The sequence below is a fragment of the Sipha flava genome, unplaced genomic scaffold, assembly GCF_003268045.1.
Source record: "Sipha flava isolate LNK unplaced genomic scaffold, YSA_version1 134_pilon_pilon, whole genome shotgun sequence".
Classification (NCBI taxonomy): domain Eukaryota; kingdom Metazoa; phylum Arthropoda; class Insecta; order Hemiptera; family Aphididae; genus Sipha; species Sipha flava.
In genome coordinates, this window is record NW_020271760.1 from 1,267,391 (window position 1) to 1,292,558 (window position 25,168).

General features: G+C 28.5%; 3 protein-coding genes and 1 pseudogene across 8 annotated transcripts; 2 read left to right on the forward strand and 2 right to left on the reverse strand.

Annotated features, from left to right (window-relative positions):
- Positions 1 to 1,815: 1,815 nt before the first annotated feature.
- LOC112679355 lies at positions 1,816 to 4,871 on the forward strand (annotated as a pseudogene).
- Positions 4,872 to 5,549: 678 nt separating this feature from the next.
- On the reverse strand, positions 5,550 to 10,164 carry LOC112679319 (nuclear fragile X mental retardation-interacting protein 1-like). The gene is made up of 6 exons (XM_025549076.1): positions 9,977 to 10,164; positions 7,494 to 8,646; positions 7,295 to 7,425; positions 7,110 to 7,217; positions 5,855 to 6,402; positions 5,550 to 5,729 (listed from the first exon to the last, which is right to left on the reverse strand). Exons 2-6 carry the CDS (start codon positions 8,618 to 8,620, stop codon positions 5,628 to 5,630), a joined length of 2,016 nt encoding a protein of 671 aa, XP_025404861.1. The 5' UTR covers positions 8,621 to 8,646; positions 9,977 to 10,164; the 3' UTR covers positions 5,550 to 5,627.
- Positions 10,165 to 10,278: 114 nt separating this feature from the next.
- On the forward strand, positions 10,279 to 15,740 carry LOC112679320 (tetraspanin-5). Of its 4 annotated transcripts, none has more exons than XM_025549078.1 (10): positions 10,279 to 10,763; positions 10,849 to 10,969; positions 11,042 to 11,115; positions 11,184 to 11,258; positions 11,326 to 11,424; positions 12,735 to 12,863; positions 12,935 to 12,985; positions 13,166 to 13,315; positions 13,510 to 13,611; positions 14,889 to 15,740. In XM_025549078.1, the coding sequence occupies exons 1-10, from the start codon at positions 10,671 to 10,673 to the stop codon at positions 14,955 to 14,957; spliced, it is 963 nt and encodes a 320-aa protein (XP_025404863.1). In that variant the 5' UTR covers positions 10,279 to 10,670; the 3' UTR covers positions 14,958 to 15,740. The 4 variants fall into 4 exon arrangements, with proteins under 4 accessions (XP_025404863.1, XP_025404862.1, XP_025404864.1 ...); XM_025549077.1 differs by having other exon boundaries at positions 10,283 to 10,763; positions 13,510 to 13,638; XM_025549079.1 differs by lacking the exon at positions 13,510 to 13,611 and having other exon boundaries at positions 10,285 to 10,763.
- A 1,464-nt stretch (positions 15,741 to 17,204) lies between these two features.
- On the reverse strand, positions 17,205 to 21,965 carry LOC112679352 (chromobox protein homolog 5-like). 3 transcript variants are annotated; one of them, XM_025549125.1, is made up of 3 exons: positions 21,718 to 21,965; positions 20,619 to 20,727; positions 17,205 to 18,124 (listed from the first exon to the last, which is right to left on the reverse strand). In XM_025549125.1, the coding sequence occupies exons 2-3, from the start codon at positions 20,633 to 20,635 to the stop codon at positions 17,323 to 17,325; spliced, it is 819 nt and encodes a 272-aa protein (XP_025404910.1). In that variant the 5' UTR covers positions 20,636 to 20,727; positions 21,718 to 21,965; the 3' UTR covers positions 17,205 to 17,322. The 3 variants fall into 3 exon arrangements, with proteins under 3 accessions (XP_025404910.1, XP_025404913.1, XP_025404911.1); XM_025549128.1 differs by having other exon boundaries at positions 20,601 to 20,727; XM_025549126.1 differs by lacking the exon at positions 20,619 to 20,727 and having other exon boundaries at positions 21,718 to 21,964.
- Positions 21,966 to 25,168: the final 3,203 nt, after the last annotated feature.

Here is a 25,168-nt window from a genome sequence, read left to right on the forward strand (position 1 = left end):
GATTATATTATACAGTGTATAATATACACTTTTCATTCCAACGTATTCATAAAAAAAAAAATCTGAATGAAATTAGATTTCTCCGACATTTGTAAACTTTTATTATTTTATTATTTATCATATATCATCACAGTCCCAGCACGACAACAGGAAATATATTTATCATATAATACATGATATACTTAGATATTATTAAGTTTATAAATGTGTAAAACTGCATCTCTTGGAAAATGTTAACTATTCGTTTTTTCTTTACATGCACACTAGAAACAAACAGAATAAATTAAAAATATTCTGTCTAGAATTAAGTACGAGATTCGACTGCTTACCTGACGTACGACCGAAGAAGCGGTCAACCAGCTTGTCCTGGAGTCTGCTAACCAACACTAATATCAATGTATTGGACCTCATATGCACAACAAACGTACATAGTAGGCAGTGGCGGACTGGAAATTTCCCACCATTCGTGAGTCCAATGATCGTTTACAAAACTAAATGCAAATTTGGGATACGTTCAACCTGCATTTTGTTTAAACTGAAAACAATGGTTAGAAAGAAAAACAAGGTCGTTTGAAAAGTAGCTGTAAGAATTGTTCGACGTGTAAATGTTCCAATTTGAATGGAACGCGTACAATTACTACCATAACATTAAATCCCTCGCATAGTTTTCGTTACAGAGGTTTCGTAAAAAAACCAAAAGTATATACCCATTCTCCCGTCCCTTCTCTCCCACGTCACGATGAGTGACGTGACGTGAAAGGGACGAGTGCGACGAGACTTCGGTCTACGTTTCGGAGACGATCACTACAGCGGCGCCGCCGGGTTTTGCAACAGGACGACCGAGCCATGTGAATTAAAAGGAAAATACCCGACCCTTGGAATCGTTCGTAAAATGGTGTACAAAGGTTATATACCTATATACCATATACCTATGGGCTGCGTTACTAAGGTAGTAAGCGGGAAAAAAAAACTGACATCGTTCAACGTTGCTACACGCACACATAGCGCTCGGCTCCACGGCCAACACGCGCACACACGTCACACTCTTATCCATAGACGCATACACGTATATAACGTGATACACAACAGACATTCAAACACGCATGTACACACATATGTACGTACACGCACGCATACACACTCGTCAACAAGTCCAACACTCGTATACACGCGTGCGCGCGCGCGCACACACACGCACGCTACTTCTTGCACACGCAAGCATACAAGTACACACACGCATCCACAATTACTCACTCGCACACCCACACACACACGAACTAATATGCGCGCGCGCGTGCGTTTACACACGCACACGTACGTACACGCTCCCTCTTACACACGCACACACTCGCTCACCCACGACCCACACGCAATACGTAAATATAATATAACGCTCAGTCTCTCGCACACACACGCACGGCGCACGTTCTCTTGCATAACGCGCGTACACAAAGTTACGCTCTGAAACCCACACGCAGTCACACGGTCGCCGTTGTCACGGCTCACACCGCCGTCCATTTGCTGCTCCGACCAAATCGTTTCGTCGCGATCCGTGGCAACGAGATTCGTTATTTCTGCTGTTTGCCGTACCACCCCGTCCGCGCGCAGTGAACCTACACACAGCCATCCAATAGGTTCTGGTCGTCGATCTCGGACCACAGCCCCGAACCGTTCAGCACCTAGAGGGCGGTGCACACGATCGCGCCCACGCGGCCCGATGTTTATCACGAGTAGCGTTGATAAGCGGAAGTGGCGACCATCCATCCAGTCCGGCCAGCAAGCGTAGCGTCATCCGACTGCAACGGTTCGGTACAGTTGCCATGATATAATAATAATATAATAGTAATAACGATAATAATACATAATATCGTGTGGAGTGTGATATTGTGTACCTATCATCCGTATTGTCCGTTGACGAAAAGTGAAAACTCCGAACGAAACCCTGATAGTGTTTGTTATGGTGTGGTGTTTCGCCGCGTTCCTACGTCAGGCGATCGTCCGCTTGCAAGCAAACACCACTGCCTGTGTGCAAAACCCTTCCGGTTCGCTTTTACGGATTATATCTGCAGGTATAGTCCGTCCGATTCTGCGCATCATTTATTACATCCACATTCGTGCGGAACTCCGGACGTATTGCACTGAGAGTGAGTACCCGTTGACGTGCAATTACGTTTATCGGATCGCTATAGTCGTCAACCCGTTCCTTTTACAAACCATAACTGGGCGAATGTGGTTATTTTCATGAATTTTCAAACATGGGAACCTACACACACACACTCACCTACATTCCTGCTTTATCACATTGTGTGTGGTTTGTCGTTTTTACACCTACACCCACGTACTTTATCATTCAATGTGTACCCATTTATTGTCGTTGTAGCCGATGTCTAACTTGAATCCTCCAGTCCAGGCCACTCGAGTTCTATCAAGGATTATTTCGTCTTAGATTATGAATAAATCGTTAAATATTTGTCCGAGAACATGGGTACCTGACAAAAACGGGTGTACAGACTCGTAGAGTACTATTTTCGATTCAATCGCAAAATATTTACTAGAAAATAAAAAATAATTATAAACTTAAAATAAGTTTACTGTTTGAGTAAAAGCATTTGACTTGCTCACTAAGAATGATTACTGAAATTAGTCAAACTTTTTAAATGCAAAATTACTTAGGTATTCAATAATTTTGTAGAATTGGCTATTATTTGAATAGAAATGCAGTCTATGTGTTTTTGTATTTTTCATGTTTGAATTTATTAAAAATTAAGTATTTACCTATGTATCTGTACTGAAAATTTAAATGTACTTATATATTTTACACAATCCTTCATTCTATAATAATACTATATACTACTTACCTACTCCATTAAAAATTAACTTTTGTCATATTTCGCATGACTTAATGTCAACTTTCAAGCTCCATGTACATTGATTTTTATTCAGTATTAGATCAGAGTTTCAAATTTTTTACCAATAAATGGATAATAAATTCTCATTTCTTTTTTTACAGTTCCTTTAAGTATGAAAGAAATATGATTGCTGGTGCTGAAATTTCAAAAACTGACTCATCTAGCCTTCAAAGAATTAAGATTAAACCAACAGGTATTATTGTTGATGGTATATTTGTTGAAGAATCAAATATTATAGTAAAAAATGTCTAGTCAAGTATTTGCTTCAGAAACAAATAATAAACAAGTATATCCCTTGGAAAATTCAGTTGCAAGAGATGACATAGATGCTGACAATGATTTAAAGAATTATGAATATAATTACACTACAAATCAACAAATATTATTATTAAATGAATTAAACCTTGATTCCCTCCTCAAAACCCAATCTGCTTTAAAGCAGTCTTATACATGTTCATTTTGTCAAAAACTATTTTATTTCAAATATCGTTATGATGCCCATTTACAAACTCATTATGCAGATAAAGAACAATACAAGTGTAAAATTTGTGATAAATCATTTACACGCAAGTACCATATAAGTATCCATAATAGAATACACACAGGTGAAAAACCGTACAAATGTGATGTATGTGAAAAACTATTTGCTATGAAACATCATCTTCTATCTCATATGAGAACTCATACAGGTGAAAAACCCTATACTTGTGATATATGTAATGAATCATTTACTCGTAAAGATATACTAAGTAAGCATGTTAGAACACATATTGGTGAACAACTTTTTACATGTGTCAATTGTCAAAAACAATTTTCCATGAAAACATACACTGGTGAGAAACAATACTACTGTCATTTATGTCAACAGATTGAACCGGCATTAAGTCATATTGAGGATAGCAATCTAAATCTAAATGAAGATTTCGGTTCAGAAGTATGTTATGATGATCAATATTTTGAAACAGAAATTGATATAGCTACCGAAAGCAACCTAGATGATAGTGATAATGAATCAAAGATGCTTTCGCTTATGTATCAAAACTATGATCAAATACCAAATAACACTAAGGAATTTGAATCTGATGTTAAATGTTTAGAAACATTTTGCAGTGTAGAATTTAAAGAAAAACCATATAAATGTCATACGTGTCAACAATTATTTTCAAATAAACAAAACCTTGATTCTCACATACGAAGTCATACTACAAAGCAACCATATACCTGTACAATTTGTAAAAAATCATTTTTCTATAAATACCGTTTCGATGCTCATATAAAAAATCACAGGATGGATAAGTTTAAATGTAAAATTTGTGGGAAATCATTTACGCGAAAATATCATTTTGATACTCATTATCGAATACATACTGGTGAAAAACCTTTTAAATGCGAAATTTGCCTTAAGTTATTTTCATTAAAGCATCATCTTTTGTCACATGTTAGAACTCATACCGGTGAAAAACCATTTAATTGTGAACTTTGCAATGAGTCGTTTCGTCGTAAAGATATATTAAGTAATCATATTAGGACTCATACTGGTGAAAAACAATTTGTTTGCGATTATTGTCAAAAACAGTTTTCTATGAAACAATACCTTATAAGACATATGAGAACTCACACGGGGGAAAAACCATTCATTTGCCACATATGTCAGAAGTCATTCTCCCAAAGATCTGGACTTGATTGTCATATTAGAATCCACACTGGAGAAAAACCATTTAAATGTGAAGTATGTCACAAAAAATTTTCTAGGAGAGATAGTTTAAGCATTCATATGGCGGTACATGATTAATACTGACGATTAAGAATAAAACCAATGAAGAACTTTTATCTATAAGCTTAATATTATAGTAAAATTGTTATAGTATTATACAGTATGCGTTACATCAGAATGATATCAAGTACAAAATTGAAAATTAAAATGTTAATTAACTCATGGAAATGTAAATATATTTTTATATAATATTTTATTATTTAACCTTCATTTGTTCACTAATAAATTAAATTATGAAAATCTCATTTAAATATATCTCTAGTCCAAAATAACACAACTGGTTCTGAAGTATACTGTATACCAATTTAAATTTCTTTGTTAAACATACTTTATGTACATTAATTTTGTAATTAAATAATTTTTATGTTAATTATTACCTTTTTAACTATAAAAATGTTTAGAATTATAAATATATAAATTATATTATTCATATTAAATGTATTATTCTTATTTTCCTTATATGAACTAAAATAGGTTTCTTATAGAAATTACTTTATAATTAGTAATATTATTTGAATGGAATGAGAAAAGGCTATCAACATTTTAATTAATTTTTAAAAAAATATTGCATTCTATGTATTTCTTATGATTTGTATGTTTAAAATTTTAACTATATTTTTTTTTTAAAATTACAGTTTTTCAGTAACCCATTGTTACAAAACAAATGATTTTTATGTTTTGTGTTTAATTTACATAAAAGGTAATATAAAATTAAATATTTTTTTTGTACTTAAATGGATTAATTTTATTATAACACATAAAATGTGTGGTCCAAGTATGTCAATAAATTAAAAATATTAAGTTTAGGTGCTGACCTAATAATCTATATTTAAATATAAAACAATAATTAATCACAACTTATAAAACATGTTTATTTTAAAACTTCCGCGTTGCTTCAAATAATTGAAATTACAACACTCAAATATAAAAAAAATTGCTTATACTTAAGAAGATTGAATTTTACAGAACCGATGCATATTTCTTCTGATATAACAAATACACTGAGTGATGGTATTTCGTTCTTTACGCATTAAATCTCCCATCAACTAAAACCAATTAGATATTATTAGATATTTAGTTAGTAAATTAAAACTTGCATATTATTAATTAATATGTTTTGTACAAAAATAATTGTTAAACAAATACATAAAATAAATACAAATTAACTTACAGCTTCTAAAAGAGCATTCTTCTTTTCCACAACTTCAGTTCTTGGTGTTCTCAAAGGTGGTGTTCTTTTTATTGGTTTAAGTTCTTTTTTTTGAGACTTTTTTCGCTTTTGGCCTCGTTCAATGCCCGTTTTCTCACATTCCTCATCTACTTTAGAACTAGTTTCAGTTTTCACTTCTGTACTTATAGCTTCACTGTCATCTTTATCTAATGCAGTAGAATCCTGAACTTCACTGTGTTCACCTAAAACATCTTCTGTTTCTAATGCACAACACAATTCACCATTAGGTTTTTCTTTAACTAATGAAGTGAAATCTTGAACTTCACTGTATTTATCAGAAACGTCTTCTGTTTCTAATGTAGAACATAGTTCATCATTAGAGTTTGTCAAACTTGTATTGCCTAGAGGGACTGATTCTTTAACAATAGAAGTTTCTTCAGGCGGTTCATCGTCACTTTGATTATTATCACTGGATTCATCATAACTTTCTAACAATTTTAAAGCAGCTGGTTTATTGATATCATTGACCAATTCTTCTTTTATTAAATCTATATATAAAAGTAAAAAGCCGAAATTAAACAATTTCACGTATTTCAACAATGACTCAGAATCAATTAAATTAACAACCAACCTAAAAATTATTAACTATATAATGATTTATCATTTAAATATCATACAACAATTTTTTATTTTAAATTTAGAAATAATAATTAAAGTTTCATGTTAAAAAGAGTACATTGGATTGACAATAATCGATTATGGTTATGTTAATTACTTATATCTGGGAAGACCATATAGTGATACAATCCATGTATTTAATATAATTTTAATATATATATTTTTTTTTACTATAACACAGTCTTATAGAAAGTTTTCTGTTAAGAATATTTGTTATCAAAACTGTAAAAATAACTTTGTACATCCAAATTCCCCAAGATACCTAAAGGTTGAATAATAAATTACTAAAAAAACAAAGCAATTACTTTAAAATTAAAATAAAAACCTTAAAATATATAAAAATGTATTTTTAAAATTATTTTATACCTTTCTAAATTTAAAATGAATCAATGAAAACTTTAAAATTAAAACAGTACAATATATACAAAATATATATTCAAGATTCTATCAAATTAATTAAATTTAACAAATTATTATATTATGAGTTTAATCTTAATTTTTAATGCAACCCAAATAGTAATTTATACAAAAAGTCACAAATTTTAAATTTTTATTAATGAAATTTTTTAACAATTACCAGCTATTCCAGCAAAACGTTTTAAATTTCCATTCATTGGTTCTTCTACAGGTTCAACATATTCACCATTAAATCTAGGTCGTTTCCTGTTATTAAACCGTTTAGACCCTATAAGTATAACATGTACATATAATTTAGTCTACAATAATTTTTTACAGTTTATCATAAAAGTGAATATTATTTACCACCAGAACGATTAGATTTATTATTATTATTGAACCTATTGAAATCTTCATCTGATATACGTTCACCTCTCTTTTTTTTTTCATTCTCAACTTCGGATTTCATTAGAATGGTTTCTTTTGTTGGCCATTTTCTAAACACAAAATTTAAGTATTAAATGTTACAAATATGATTGGTGAAATATTATTTATAATTATTTACTTTTTTCTTTCCTCTATCCAATTTTTAACAGCATCCGAGTTATTACTATATAACACTTTCTTATGCAATCCCAATCGATGATGTAGATTTTGATGTTCTCTTATAGCACCAGCATGTCCAACAAAATCACAATCTCCCATCTCACAAGCTATTTGTGGTTTATCTTTTTTAGATACATTAGAGCCATTCATATTTGAATGGTTATTGAAACTAGGAGGAGGTCCTCTGGGACGATAATTTTGATAATGCTGCCTTGGATGAAATTGAAATCTATTGTTAGTATTATTACCTTGTTGAGGTTGCTGATATCTTGACTTCTGATGGTTAAAAGAAAATCTTTGATGGCCTGGAGACCTAAAAGGAGGCCTTTGATTGAACCCATGCCTAGGTATATTAAATGACTGTTGCTGTTGATAACATTGTTCTACTGGTAATTGGTATGGTTGCTTCAATGTATCTGGACTCTGTACTTGAGGTTGAAATGAAATATTTTGTGTAGGGCCATATCCTGGATTAGGTGACTGATATGGGGAAGTCATAGGTTGATGACAATTTTGAGTGACAGGCTGAAAAGGAGGTGTAACAGGTGGGTTATAATTTTGAATAGGTGGAGGCTGACTTAAGTTATGCATTGGTATATGATCATTATAGTTTTGGATAGGAGATTGATTATAATTTTGAATGGGAGGATGATTAAAATTTTGCATAGGTGTTTGTTCTTGTATTCTGTAAGGAGATACTGATAGTTGATTGAAACCAGACCCAGTTGGAGGAGGAGGATATTGAGGATTTGGTGCTGTTTCAACATTTTGGATAGGAGATTGATATGATGATTTTGGAGTTTGATTTAAATTAGGGTTATTAGACTGATAAAATTGTTGGGGTTGTACAGGCACTTGGTATGGCAATCTTGAGTGGTCATGATGCTGTTGTGGAGGTGGATAAAAAGGTCTTGGAGGTGTAAACTGTGGGGAAGGTGTAAACTGTGGAGAAGGTGTAAACTGCGGGGAAGGTGTTTGGAATCTTGGACCAAACTGTTGTTGTTGTTGAAAAGGTCTTGATGAATTTGGTTGTTGATAGGGGGGCCCATTTGGTGAATATGTTGATTGACCGTTTGAATTGTACATAATAAAATAATTAATTTCAATTTAATCTGAAATTAAACACAAGCATATTTCATTTACATTACCAAAATGTTTTTAAAGTAGCTAGTAACTATAATATAATATAATAATCAACTAGTTTAAAATAACCACTTCAAATTGTATGCCATTAAAAATGTGACAGATACAGAAAAAAAATATATTTTCCAAAATGATATTGTTATTTATTTATATGAATTTATATATTTTTGTAATTTTCTTGAGATAAATAAACAATTTATTTATTCAATTAAATACTTTAAATGTTATCTTTAACAATAAATGATTACTAACTTCACATTTTTGTCTAAAATACACACCTTACAATTATACAATTATCAAAAAACATATTGAGTACTAGGAGTTTCATTTTATATCCAAAAAGATCATTCCCTAGTAGGTATTTATATAATTATGATTATTTTAATTATACTTAATAGGAATTTCATATATTCAATATATCAATACAATAATTAATTAGTATAAAATCTAAGAAACATAGATGATCTAGAAAAATAACTTTAAACCCACACAGAGATATCATTGTACAAGCCAAATTCATGAACAAGGCTCGAAACTTAAAATACTCAAATATGCGCATACAAATGAATTAAAAAAAAACATAATATGCAGTAAAAGGAAAATATGCAAAAATATGCACTTATTGAATGAAATACAATTTACATAAATTAGGTAGATATATGGGAAAAAAAATTAATATTACATACTTGTGTTATTGTTATTTTTTATTATTTTTTGTTTTTGATTGATCATCGACCACTATTTAGATTTCTCAATACAATAGAGATTATAACATCATTAAGTGCATTGAGAGAAATACTAAAATAGCCATTGATAAATTAATTTATTTTTCAAACGATATAAAATTTAGAATATTGGTTGTCATATATTTAATATTTTTTGTTTAACTATAAAAAAAAAATTGTTTGTTACATATAAAAATTATTAAAACTAAAACAGCGAATTCCTACAAAAAATAACAAAATATGTAAAATTATGCAACAAAAATGTTTGTGTTTGATATCTGTGTACATATCGAATTTGTATCGAACCAGAATTTTGATATGCACTTTCTAAACAAATAAGCAAATGCCTAAGTTCCTGGCCCTGATCATAAAATATATCGCAAGGTATACAAACATGATACATAATCATATGTATAGATGAATTAATGTCTAACATATCTAAATATGAAATATGCAAATTTTAAGATATTAAAAAATAATTTGTAAACAATTAATAACCAAAATACCTATCTAAAAAAGTATATTTCAAAAGTAAAACAAAAATATTTGCTAAATCAACAAGTACAAAACTTACTTTCGAAAAACAGCTCAATCTGATGTTTGAAATATACAATTAATTCACTACAATGATCAGTTGGTTTAAAATTTAAGTAGCTCAAAATTCTACTACGTTCGACAATCACATATTTTATTATATTTTGTTTTGTTTTTCAAACTTCAAAATCGCTCAAGCACGTGTTTACCAGACATCTTATCACTAAACTTCTCAAGTTGACCAAAGCACCAATATTGATAATGTATCATAGATTAAATAATTTTATATAATTTGTGAAAATACTGTCAACTAGTGGTTAACCTGATGTCGATCGACTATAGATACAATCACAATGTAAATATCGTTCCTATCATAAAATTAAGCGTGAAATTTTTTATTGAGTTCGGTTATTAGTAGACTGTCAGTTTGTTCAACTAATCGTTATGCACGACTCAAACGATTGCTTTCTAAACTCCTTCAAAACTTAAATCGCTTGTACATAGTCTATTATAATGAGTATTAATTATTTTTCGTAAACATGGTTTACAGTTCTTATTTTTAAACTTCAAACCCTCTACAGTGCACTTCGTTCAATTACTTATAGTATTGTTACCCAAGCAGTCGATCAATTAGTGATAATATTGGTCTCGATGGTCGTGTTATGTACTGACCAAGAATATTTGTTTTACTAACATATTTTTAATTCAAAATTATCTAGTCACACTGGATTGACATGGCTGTTCAACAAAAGTATCGACGAGAAGAAGTGAGCGAAGTTAGTTGTTGTTTAAAGTATATCATATTCAGCTTCAATGTGTTATTTTGGGTAAGATTTATAATTTTTATAATTAGAACTTTCATAATTTTTATTTTACATGTTATACATAATGTTTATATGACTACGATTACAGATGTTTGGTTTATCAGTGATGGCAGTAGGTGTATGGGCATGGACGGAAAAAAATGCATTTAACAATCTAAGTAAACTCACCCATTTAGCGCTTGATCCAGCTTTTGCTTTAATTTTAATTGGTAAATTATACATTTAATAGTATAAGATTATAAAGTTTTACAATTTTTTAATATGACATTTATGCCCTTCAGGTGGAATTACTTTTATCATCGGTTTCACTGGCTGCATTGGAGCGTTACGAGAAAATACTTGTTTATTAGGAAGTGTAAGGCATAACAATTAAATACATATTTGGTTTTTCATTTTATATTAAAAAAATAATGTTTTTTTTAGTATGCTGTTTTATTGGCAGTAATTTTGGTACTAGAACTAACAGCAGGAGTATTAACATTTGTTTTTAAAGACTCAGTAAGTTGGCTATTGCTGTTTCTAATATATTTACCTTATAAAAAATGTACTGATAAATCATTTATAGATTAAATCTCAAGCCACAGAAGGACTTCAAACATTTATTGTACATTATAGAGAAGATCCCGATCAGCAGAACCTTATAGATTGGATTCAAGAGGATTGGGTAATTTATGTTCATTAATCATATTGCATTTTGTTAGAAAATCAATTAATTCTTTAGTGAAAAATCAACCTATTATATGTTTTAAATCAGTGGTGGGCAAACTTTTTTAATGGGGGGGCCACAAGGTTTAAGAAATTCTAAAGGAGGGCCAGAATTATAGAAAAAATGCATTTTGTGTAAAAGCTTTGAATCATAATATCATAAAAACATTACAGCATTACAGACAAATGTTACAAATTACCTTTTACCTTAAATAATAATTAATTTAACTTTTATTCGGAAGCTCAACCATAGCAAATGTGTGAGACATATGGAATTGTTTTTGATTTTCCATAATATTTTCGAAAGCAGGTTTCAACTGTGATGAAGCAACTTTCAGCAGTGCGAAAAGGTGTTCATTAGTCAATCGGTTTCTGATTGAGTTTTTCCGCAATTTCATGGTCGAAAAAATTTGTTAGCACACATAAGACGACGCAAACATCGCCATAATTTTCTGGGCATGAGCAATTATTTTTGGAAATTCGGCTTTCTGCAGTGCTCTATAAAAATCTAGTTTTGTGGAATTCAAAAACAATTGCTTTAAATGGGTACTGCACTGCATTTCAATAATTTTCAACTGCATTTCTGCAGATAAATTTATATATTTAAAACTATTTTCTTCAATCGTTTTCAGAGTATTTCAGGAATTTTTTTCCTAAATTAAAATTATAATGTAAAAAAATAAAATATATAAATTATAAGAAATGCTGGAAAACCTCTGCGACCCTAATTTGGGGGCCATTACTATCCATGTCGGTGGACCCTCGGCGGGCCGGATTAAATACTTTCACGGGCCGTACTTTGCCCATCACTGGTTTAAATGGTCTAATATTTAATATATAATGATTAGTAATCAACTATTAATGATAGTAATTTTTATCAATATTATTCCATGTTTGTTTGTTTTAGTTTTGTTATGTTGAACTTTACTTTGTCATAATTTGGCAGGTTTTATAATACCTTCCTAATTAATTCCTAAAATTTACAATGCACAGCTGTATAATATTATTTATTATATTCTTATAAATGTGAATTTGGGTATTACTAGCAATTAATTTATATTATTAGTTATTGTAATGTTATATTATTATTGTCTATAAAATGAATTGTAAAACATCTACAGAAATCCATTTTATGATTTATAGTAGTTATTGATTAACTTTTTTTTGCTGTACAGTTATAGTAAAATTATGTGGTCATTCATTTTTTTGACTAGGTTAGGTTATATAGTATGCAATAAATTGAACGTCTTGTAACATTTTTATTTAAAGTTGCAATGTTGCGGAATCAAAGGTCCCGAGGATTGGGATTTAAATAACTATTTTAACTGTTCTTCACAAATGGTTGGTAGCCGAGAAGCATGTGGAGTACCTTTCTCTTGTTGCAAACGTAAAGTAAATGTAAGCAAACATTTCTATTGTATATTTGTTTTATTTTTATAATTTCCTAAAATAAAAAAATATGTCCATAGGAAATAGTTGAAAACAAACAGTGTGGGTATGATGTCAGAAAAGAAGGCTTTGTAAGTATGCATTTACATAAACTTATACAAATATATGGTATTTGTCTAACAGTAAAATTAATTTTAAATTTTATTATTTATAATGTGGCAGTAAAATTCTTATAAATCATAATATCTAGTTTATCAAGCTTTTAGATATTATTAACATGAACTTCTTATTCTGTCATATGATGTTTATAGTACGCTGAGAAATGGACAAGCTTAAATTTACCTACACAAATGGGTGAAAGAAATATATATGAAAGAGGTTGCATGCGAGCTGCTGAGGAATGGGTTGAGGATAATTTTATTGGTGTCTTAACAACAGTTATGACTGTCACCATATTACAGGTAGACCAGTGGTTGGTACAACTTGGCTTGTCTTGGCATGTGTCTTTTTATTTTAATATTTAGTCATATGGTGCATTTATTATTACAGGCATGTGTGGTTTGGAATGGAATTATTTATTTTTTTTTATTAATTTTTGTTATTATTATTATTTTTATTATTATTTGTTTGTCAATGCTTATGTGTAATTATGTAGACCGACGATGTCGGAAAACGAATGGACCTCATCATAAATGAAAAAGGATGTTTACAATCTGGAGAGGAATGGTTAGAAAGAAACATGCTTTTTATAGCCACAGTGAGTCTTATATCAGCTTTTTGTAAAGTGAGTTTAAATTATAAAAAATTATTTAGTCATTAACTTAATTTATTCTGCATAAGATCAAAAAATGTATAATTTTAGTATATTATTTATTTTGTCATTGAAGTATTGTCTGCTCAAAAATTAAACATATCTATAATCATCATATATATTCAGAATATGTAAAATAATACACATAATTTACTGTACTATATGGTTAGGTATAAACAGCTATTAATTATCAATAGGTATTTTTAAAATAACATAGAATAACTGAACTGGAAATAAACTCCATAACTAATAAATTAATGGTGGACGAGATAAGAAAACTTGAAATGATACAATGTTTATTATTTAATTACTCACTTTGACTGATTTTAGGGACATGTAATACTAATTGATAAGTATGGATTTGGAACTCCTTTAACATAAAAAAAATAATTTTTGTGACTGTATTTATATTATATTATGAGATATATTTTGATAATATGATAATACTTAATAATTATAGGAGTACATAATTACATTCTGACATTAATAATAGATTAAATGTCAAGTATACAATTTAATTCGTAATATGATTGATCTTTATTATTAATATTTAAATTTAACTCCAAGTTTGCCATTTAAAATTATAAATGCTAACATATTAATAATTATGTATATAAACTGTTAATTAGTTAATTAGTTGTAGTTTGTATAATTTTTTACTATTCAATTTAGTTATAATAGAACTGTAGTATTTTTTGGTTTAAATTTGATATAATATAGTAGTACTATATTCATATTTTAAACAAGAAACTATTTTTGTCCCCATATTAATCTAAAAATTATCACTTATCAATAAGTTTTTATTAACACCATTTGTACATTTTTCACTAAAGCAAATCGTAATAAATGGCTTTGAGATTCTCAAATTATTCAACAATTTTAAGTAATATTTAAATATTTATTTAATTTATAATGTGATTTTTATAAAGCATTTTATGAGTACAGTATACGATTGGTGTGTTTAGTGTATTATTGTGATCCTCTTAATTATATAAAAAATTGCCCAAATGGTTGTTTAATATTTTTAAACTTATTAATAGTTTATAAGATCATGGGACCAACTATAAAAAAAAAAAAAACTATAGTAATTGCATGGTTTTAGTATATTATTGATTTTGAATTTACTATTATTTTATGTTGCATACATTTACTAAAAATTGTATGAATTAACTTTAATTTAAAATTAAATGATATAGTTTTAATATAGTTGTTTAATATTTCAGATTTTAGGCATTTGCTTTGCTCAGAATCTACGTGCAGATATTTTTGCCCAAAAAGGCAAGTGGCATTAGATGGAGACAAGACATTAACAAGATTTTAAAAATATATACTTTTTGTAATAGGTTTTTAACTTATTCAATATTTTTTCGTAACTGGTAATTAATTTAAAAGTATATTGTTGCACAACTCTTTAGCGTGATCGAACATGCTTTTATTAATGTATTTAGTTTCTTTTAACTTAGCTACTTTTAATTTTCAAAACAATTATTCATATGTGACTCGTATAACAAATCTCCTACTAACCCCAATAGTAGATCATATATTTTTTGGAGATTCCTAATAATAATTTATTTCATATTTGAAGTTTAACTTTGTATTGTAATGAAACATGTTTATTCACTTAACTAATTGAATTTAAGTATATTAACCTTAAAATTGAATATACTAATACTTCTAACTTTAATTTCTTTAGTGTGTACAAGTCCTAGCCATTTTTCAACATGTCCTGATTATTTTATTTCTGTAATGCGTTTTATGACGACTCAAATTTACCAATTTTTTTTTCATAGTCTTCTTTTTTTACCAACATAGATCTCTTTTAGAAAAAATTGATATCTTTATTTATTTTTTTAATTTTGCTCAATATCACTAGAGTATTATTAGTCAATGGTTTGTTAATTATATTTGATTGTGCCAAATAAATTACAGTATTCATATGCAACTTATTCTCAATGTATTGTTGTAAGTTCCTACTAGTTCTACTTACATAAACTGAAAGTGAAAATAATATGCTTATAACTCCATAGATATTGTATATTAAAAGTATAATTCTAACTCTACTAACAAATTCAAATGTATTAATTCCATAAACAAATTGGAAAAAAATAAATTAATTAACAATCCATCAACTTGTGTTTTTGTTATAAACCTTATATTTTAAATTCTTTACTTTCCAAAAAAAAATTAAACACATTTTTAAATAATGATATATAAAATACCTTACTATTCAATATGAAGTAAATTAAATCTTATTATTTACGAACATTCACGGTAAGTATTTGCTGAAAAATTAAGATAGAATTTTGAATTTTACACTATTTATATTAACTAGGTACCAGAAAAAAAACTTGCATAATAGTCTATTATTTATTTACAAATAAATGATAATTTTTAGTTAGTCAATATTGTAAACTACCAAAATATTAAAAAAAAATTAGTTTTTAATTCTGGATATTATATATATATATATATTTAGGTGTTATATTATAATATTAATCTTGAACAATTTAAAAATAATTAAAAAATGCAGCATAACATAAATTTTTCTTAATTTCTATAGAAAATTATGATTCTTAGCCATAAAGAATACCTATTAACCAGAACATAGTGCAATATATTAAACTTCAAATGGTAAAAATATAGTAGTTAAGGGACTACCTTACAGTACATAATCCAATACGATATTGTTTAAAATAAAAAATGTGAATTATATCAATATATTTTAAAGACATAGTTCTTAATAAACATAAACGTACCACATTGTATTTGATTATAAACCATAATTAATACATAGTATGGTAATAAAACGTAAATGGCATAACATAATTGTACAAGGATGGTTAATAAAAGTAGGAGACATCAAGTAGTATTATTCCTTCCCAAAATTTGGAACATTAATATAACAGATGTTGCTGAGACTTATGTAAAAAAAAATTCCTTAACTAAAAACAAGAGTTCTTATTGTTTTAAGAGAAATAGTTTAAAAAACATTTTTACAGGTAAAATTGTATTATTATATTGTTACATATTTGTAAATAGTATTTAAAATGTTTATTCTTTTGTAGTCCAAATGACATAATACTTCATAACAGCTGCATCAATTTGTCTGTCTTATTTTGAAATTGGCTACATTTATGTAAGAAACAAAAGTAAAAAGTATAATTATAAAGTACTATTTGTAATAACAAGCCTACAGAAAAAATCTTAATACTAAAATAACTAAATAGTTAATAAGGAATAAAATAAAAAAAATGCTTTCATTTTTAAAATAAAATAAGTTTTAAATGTTTCAACAGGATATTATGAACAAATAATTACATACTTAAATAAACCTAAAATAAAGATTTGTTAAGGGAACAAAAATAATTTTTCACTGATTAACACATCAATTACGACAAACTTAAAATTAAAATTGATAAGATACTCAAAAATCTTTAAAAAAGAACTTTTATCATTATATAGAAGTGTTTAGAAACAAAAATTGCAATGTACAAAATTATATTAAGACACAAACACTTACAATATTATTTAATCTATTATATATTTTTCATATGTAGAACACGACTGCCATAAAATAATAAGACATATACAAATAATAATTATAATTGAAAAAAGTTCATGATTGAGTAACTTCTCTTTATTAAGCTTAAATACAGTTTAAATGCCATTCTTGGTTTCAGGAGCATGCCATGTAAGTCTTTCCTCATAAAACTTAATAACAATTTGTGGACACATTTCATTGGCATGTTTTGCCGGAATTAAATCAGCTTCTTCAATATCCTTCCACTTCAACAAAAACATCAATTGGCCACTTGAATCAGTAGCACCAATAATTTTTTCAGGCACTTTGGTGGGATCAATTTCACCACCAGTATACAAACTTTCTGTTTCATCATCATCATCATCTGATTTAGCATCATCTTCATCAACCGCTGAATCATCAGATGCATCAGCTTTGTCAGATTTGTCAGATTTGTGAGTTTTACCTAATTTATTGGCCTTGTCAACTTTATCAGCTTTGTCTATTTTATCAGCTTTGTCAACTTTATCAACTTTGTCAAACTTGTCAACTTTATCGATCTTATCTACTGCAGCAACCTTACGTTTAGGAGTAGTATCTCTTTTACGATCTTTAGACGTACTAGCATCAGACAATGATGCACAGCTTATGATAGTTGAATTAGATGAGGTACGTTTACGTTTTTTTCTCTTTTCTTCTTTTTCTAATCTTGCTTGTTCTTCATATTCTCTAATCAATTCTTCACAATCAAGATTTTCTTCAGGTTCCCAAGTGTTGTCTTCATCAGAATAATTTTTCCATTTTAAATAATACTCAGATTTACCATTTTTGACACGCTTGTTTAAAATTTTTTCAACAGAATATTCTTCTTCTTGCTCTTCTGCTCCAGAACTAGACCCTGGTTCTTGAACATTAATTGCATTAGCAGATTCTTTCATTCTAAAATAAAATTTATATTTTTAATGAGAATGTTAAAGCAGATTATTTGTTTTTAAAACTGGCATACAGTCATGATTTTAAAAATATTTTAAGAATAAGATTAGGTATATAATACAATTTATATTTGAAGAAGTATTAATATGGATAATAATGAAATAAATATGAGGTTTAACACAATAGACAGCAGGTTTCAAATAGCCTCCTAAATTTCTTCTTAACTAGAATAGAGATTACATTTTCTTAAAGACATTGATACCTGTATTCATACAATGTAGAGAATAGTCAAAAAATAGATTGCAATACTAACTGGAAAATACAAAATAAAATGAAACAGGATCAGTATATTTTTTAAGATAAATGTAGATTTTCAAAGTAAATTTATTATAAGTATTAAATTATAATTGACTAATTGATTAGGAGTAAGTCAAATTTTAAATTATGCAGTTGTTTATTTTACAAAATGTTTGCCAAATATACTTAATTATTAAGAGAAGTGTCAAATAATTTAACTGCATTTTTAGCGATTTAAGAAGTCAAAAAAATAACGAACTACCAAAATTACACTAATCCTAAATAATATTAGACGAAACATAACTTAAAAATTACTCATGAACACAAGAGAGAGGGTGTCGAACTGTGATAATTATAACAGTTTGGATTTAATGCATCAGAATACGCTCCACCGCATAATGGTAACATTGTTTTACCATGTACGGTATAGAAAATTGATTGGATTTTTATAGTTATAATATAAATGGTTACACTTATTGTTATAGAACATTATTTTAAAAAACATTTTTTCTCAATTGGAAGAATGTATTTACAAGAATATACCACTTCAAAAATCAGAGATATTATTTTTCTAATATGAATAATATTGATGTCTCAATTATTATTATCATTTTAGAACTTGTTCATGTACATTTTCATAGAACAAGTATAGCATATACTATATGATTTAAACAAAAAAAAAAATATGGATATATATTATCTAATATCTATGTTTACATTAGGTAATAATATCAACAAAAATAATTTTACATTTGCGTGCAAATACACATATTACAGTTAGAGATAGGCACCATAGTACAATATTATAATATATAATAATGTAAGTAAATGTAATAATCTAATTACTTTTTGAGTATATAGTTTATATCAAAAAATGATAAAAGATTGACTGTGAATAAGTACACAATATGAAAAAATCAAAGTTGTTCCAGAAAATGTTTCAAATCATAATAATTAGCATTATTTAATAAACTGATAAAATATAGTTGATACATGGATAATGACTATTATTAATATTAGAAAAATAATATCTCCAATTCTATAAGTCGTACATTCTTCCATTTGAGGAAAATGTTCTCTTTAAATAATGTTCTGTACCAATTATTCATAAGAGTTTAAATTATAATAATAATAAACTAATAAATAAAGACCCGATTTACGTTTTTACATATTGTTACAGTCTATGCAATTGTATGAAAGTAAAAAAATGTGGATGATTCGTTTAATTCTAAGTTCGTAAAAAAAGGATTTTTTGGATATTTGAGAATATTTAGCCCATTTAGCATATTTAAGATTATTTGACTTAAGTGTCATCGTTGGAGATTGTCTGCAAAACAACCAATATACCTGATAACCTTAACATAATAAAAAACTGAAGTGTCTCAATTATGTCAAAAAAATAAGGGTTACCAAATGTTAGTATAAGTTAGGAACATTTTATGTGGAAACAATAAAATCTCCCAGAATATTTTACATCCAGTGTAGTTGCTAACATGAAGTTTGTACCTCTAACATATGTTGATTTTGAATGTTCATTTAGTCTCTATGAACAAATTTTAAGCGATAGAAGAAGTAACATGTGTACAGATAATATGGAAAAATATATTATTGTGAATTCATACAATAAAATTTAAATAGTATATCAAGTTTCTTTTTTATTCTTCAAAAAGTAAATATTTACTAATGTATAAACCAAAGAAATATATATATATATACCTATATTGTTATTTTATCTTGTATTAAATATTTATTATTTAAGGATTACCTTTTGTTAACAAATTTTTTTGTTTTATTTTATTTTAATATATATGATTATTAGTTATTTTTTCATATTGTGACTCTAATGTTAATTACAACATTTAATTAAAATACACCAAAGGAATATTGTTTTTAAATTTTAATACTATAGACTATAATGATATATTTATACTATATTTGTACTCTTAATGAAGTACATTAATATTCCATTATATACGCAATTACGTATATACTTTACGATTAAAAGGTTGAAAAAAAAAAAAAAAATTGTAAAATATATGTATCATATATTGATGTTAGTTGATTATTATTGCATAATTTCGAAAACATTGTACATATTTTTAAGATTTTTAAGAGAATATAATGAGTATTAGGTTTTTTAGAAAATATAAATCCGGTCTATACTAATAAATGTCCTATGGCATACATGTAAAAACGACATCACCTCTGTGTGGAATGCATTCTAGCAGACGCGATAAATCCGAATCACATATTTTTACTTCAGCCGGCAATGTCCGTTGTCCTCTCTCTAGTGTTCATGGTATTATTTTAAACTAAAAACAATAGTCATTAGATAAGACATTAAACTAAAAATATTTACAAATATTTATGGACATGTATCATACATTGATACAATTTATTAGAATTTGATAAAAATACTGAGAGTTTAAATTGTTTAATATAGAAATTCAAGAATTAATATAAAATTAGATGGATTGAGTTAATTAAAGCCATTATTTTTTTCATCAACACTTTCAAGGTACTTTTTTTTCAAACTGTGGTATGAAAAGGATATTATTATATGAGCATAACTCAATGAGTGAGCATTTTCTATTTAAAAAACAATGTTAACCATTTCAGTAATTGACATTATACACTATAAACAGTACTAATTTGTTGTAGCCCTACAACAGCGAGTTAAAACTTAATAATAGGTAATAAAATTGTTGAAAATATGTTGGCTAACACACAATTTAAGATACCTTAACTCTTAGTTTTACTACACAGATGAATGCTCTTTTTATCGTATTGAGAAAGATTACGTGCTAAAAATTGTATTAATTTCAGAATTATCCGTATTAGATAAATACCATATAATGAGTAATGATAGTAATGTGAAACTTGCAAGTAAATAATGTTAACTATAAGTGAGTAGTTATTTTCTAACGACATACTCTTTATCATACATTCAAATGAAGAACATAAAATGACAAGAATAAAACTAAAAAAAATTTGAAATCCCACGAAAAATATTCCGGATACGTATCACAGAAAACTCAATCGACGAACATCGCATTAAAATAGCGCCAAATCCCGTAAGGACAATAACATTAGTTATGAAGACGGTACGAGTTGACTACCATCGAACAGGTTGGTGTCGGCGACAACCGGCGTCAATAACCCACGTTACAATAAAAAACGATAGTCACCAAATAGTTCACAATGACCGAAAAGCGCATTTTGGTCTCTCATGTAAAGAACGCAGAATTAGATACAGACAATGTGGAAATATATCGTTTTCCCGCGATCAAACGCGTACTTACTTGGGAGTCGTTGGTGGAGATTGGCGATCAAAAAGAAAACGTAGGATTGTTCCGAACACAATGATTGCCAGCTGGAATGGATAACAAAATGGTGAAGTCTGTCGTACAGTGAACAACAAGTCACGGTAAAGGTAACCCAGACACGAGGACGTCAAAAGCTAACGGAACAGAGACCACCGGAGCTTAGGAAGGAAATAAAATCGTAGATAATACGAAACAGGAACGATGTGCACGGACAATGAGCTGAGAGATGGTTACTTTCAGTAGCCACTTGGCGCGCTGTTTTGGCATTACTTGCGCGTTGTGCGTCTCTCATGGAACAGAATATCGTTCCCGCCGTTTGTTGTTTCCGCGGTTCTTAACTACAAATTCATTAGTATACCATGGTTTGAAATTAGGGATGGGTCGAACTGAAGTTTTCACAAACTCGAACATAATTTTTTTCTCGAACTTGTTGGTACTTCGAACTATTTTCGAACTTTGAAAAATTAAAACATTTAAAAGTTAAAACTTAAAAATTTGAATTTTAATCAACTAGGTATGACAAACTAAAAAGCTTGATATTATAATAGAAGTAAAATTATTAACTAATGTTATTATTTAAAACTTATTTCTAATTACCGTATAACTTGTAAGTTATTAATTTATATTTTTTTATTAAACTAACTTTATGTATTATGTTCGAATTCGAACTTGCATTTTTCTCGAACTTCGAACTGTTTGAATTTCTTAAAATTCGAGGTGTTCGAGGGTTCGAAGTGTGGGAGAACCCATCCCTATTTGAAATACATTATTGGGATTGGGATATACATAATAATATTATTATAATAATGATTATGTATGATGTCATACGTTCCAAGTAGTGATGGGCGGCGATTCTTGGAAATCAATTGATTTACATCGAAATGAAAAGATCTACCTAAAAAAAGATCGATTCACTTTATATGCTGTTTTTTTTTAACCAATTTATGGCATTAAGGTCCCACACACACTGCCACGATGGCAATAAAACTGTACCCACGTATTGTAATGTGCCCGCACACAGCACCGGTAATTCGGACACGATGTTCATAAAAACCGTATCATGCTCGATTTACCGCCACGACGCAGCTGTATTTTCCATTGACATTATTAATTGTTCCCCAAAATCAATGTTAGTACTTTAAATAAACTTGTACTATTAATTATTATTTGAAATTATTTAATATTACGCTTTAAGATTTTGAAAATATGCATAATCATAAGAAATTATAAATTACTATTTTTTATTCATCATTAACTAATTTGTTCTTGTAAGCTCGTATGTGGATACCATGTATTTAAAATAATGGTACTGTAGGTGCATAATATATTATTTATAAAATACAAAGAAATGTTTGAAATATCCATAGGTATTTATTACAAATTATAATTGATAACACTTCTTAATTTCTGAGAAAGCGCGTCACGCACATCAAGATCCAATTTGTATTCCGATGAAATTTAATTTAGTAATGTTTATTTGAAAATTATTTTAACAAAACGCTTGTGTTTAGTTTAGTTATAACCAGTTATAACGGTGTATAGTATACACTGTATACCCAATACGCTATTTTTATCCATGGCGTATAGCTCATGAGAAATTAATGATACGCGGGTATACGGCCGTATCTAGCGTATAGCTTGTAATTTGACAAATATAAATAATACAACTTGTGGTTATATTTATGACGTGGTTCGGTATCGGGTATATTATTATTTTTGTTTTCTTTACACTTTTCTTTATTTTAATGAAAAATTCAAATTTGTTATAATTTAATAAGTTTTCATTAGAAAAGTGGGATCCCAAAGACTAATCGTGAATGATAAATCGTAGGATATTTATTTACTATGTAGAATTATTATAGAATAAATACAAAAATATGATATCCTATCAGGTTTTGGGTGAATATAAGTAAAGTAAATATTGTTTGAGCAAAGCGAGAAAAAAATTTGTTGGTTCCTACTATATGATAGTTATTACCAGTGGCGGTTTTGGTAGTATTTTTTTGGTGAGGCAACCTATATACCAACTCCTCCTTCATAACAAAAATTAGAATTCACAGTAAATAGAATTTAAAAACATAAAAATAATTATAATTTTGTATCTATCAACGTCCAACACAAGCGACGATCTGAACAAGACAGAAATAAGAAATATAAATTAATATTACATTTACAACGGTTTAATTAGGGCTGTCCCGACTTCCGGCTATAACAATAACAACTGATAATGTATTCTACGTTTTTGCGTCAACTGCGGGCTGACCATGATACCTACTGGTATATTTACCGCATCTATTTTTTTTAGTTCACACAGACGATAATAATTGAGCCTCGCGATGATCACTGCACATGTGTAATTCTACTTATTTAACAGTAGCGAGCATTCGTGTACATACGACTGTGTATATGTAATTGATTTACACACAGTGACGTAATTGTGGGGGGTAAGGAGGAGGGACAAGTGCCCCCTTGACAATTTTTTGAGAGATAAAGGTATAATTTGCCCCCCTCCCAGATAATCTAACAGTACAAATAGCACCTTTTATTAATGAACTCTTATGGGTATTATTTAACAATATTAGTACCTTGTACCTGCTACCTACAATTTATGTTAATCTAAACCACAAAATGGGTTAAAAGACTTATGTAAAATCAAATAATTAGATATACTGTATAAAATACATACAATAAAAATATGTTTTAATTGGTGAGGGTGAGGGGTGTCAGGAATTTGGTAATAATATATTATATTCCCCCCCCCCAAAATTTTTTCCCAGTTACGCCACTGTGTACACAAATAATAACTTCAAAGGCGACGTTGAACGGCGCTTATTGACATCATCGGAACATTGCCGCCGACTGAAACACCATCGTTTGTTTACGTAATATTATTCCATGCATTTTTTTATTGGTTTTTTGCTGTTTTTGATAATAAACACGAAATAATATACATAATTATAAATGATAATTTATATTATACGTGGCAAAGAATTTTTTCTCAAATGAAATCATAAAAACGTTAAGATTTATTATCGACGTATGGGATCTATCAGTAAGCCAAGAAATATACTTTTTGAGTATTTTTTTTTATTTAAAAATTTTAGGTGAGGTGGCGCCTCACTTGCCTTACCCCCAAAATCGCCACTAGTTCACTAGTTACTACATGAAATAAGGCGTGTACCCATGATTTATTTTAGCAATACATCACTGGTCATAACTAATTTGAGATTAGTGTTGTGATTAACATGTACAGAGTACAATAAGTACAATATTTAACTTAATTTAAATTAATTCATATAAAAATAATCAATATAACATGTATAATAGTAAAAGTCAGGGTTTGTAATATACGTGTATAAAACGTTTTATACGGGAATTTTATATCAACCTAAATATGGTACAGTCTTATTACTAGCATAGGTAACTC

Coding starts and splice junctions, on each gene's coding strand:
- LOC112679319 (XM_025549076.1), bottom strand. CDS start 8,620: ATGTACAATTCAAACGGTCAATCAACATATTCACCAAATGGGCCCCCC. Junction 7,426..7,493: donor TGGATAGAGGAAAGAAAAAA/GTAAATAATTAT, acceptor TTTTGTGTTTAG/AAAATGGCCAACAAAAGAAA. Junction 7,218..7,294: donor TAAATCTAATCGTTCTGGTG/GTAAATAATATT, acceptor TTATACTTATAG/GGTCTAAACGGTTTAATAAC.
- LOC112679320 (XM_025549077.1), top strand. CDS start 10,671: ATGGCTGTTCAACAAAAGTATCGACGAGAAGAAGTGAGCGAAGTTAGT. Junction 10,970..11,041: donor TTTTGCTTTAATTTTAATTG/GTAAATTATACA, acceptor TATGCCCTTCAG/GTGGAATTACTTTTATCATC. Junction 11,259..11,325: donor CATTTGTTTTTAAAGACTCA/GTAAGTTGGCTA, acceptor AATCATTTATAG/ATTAAATCTCAAGCCACAGA.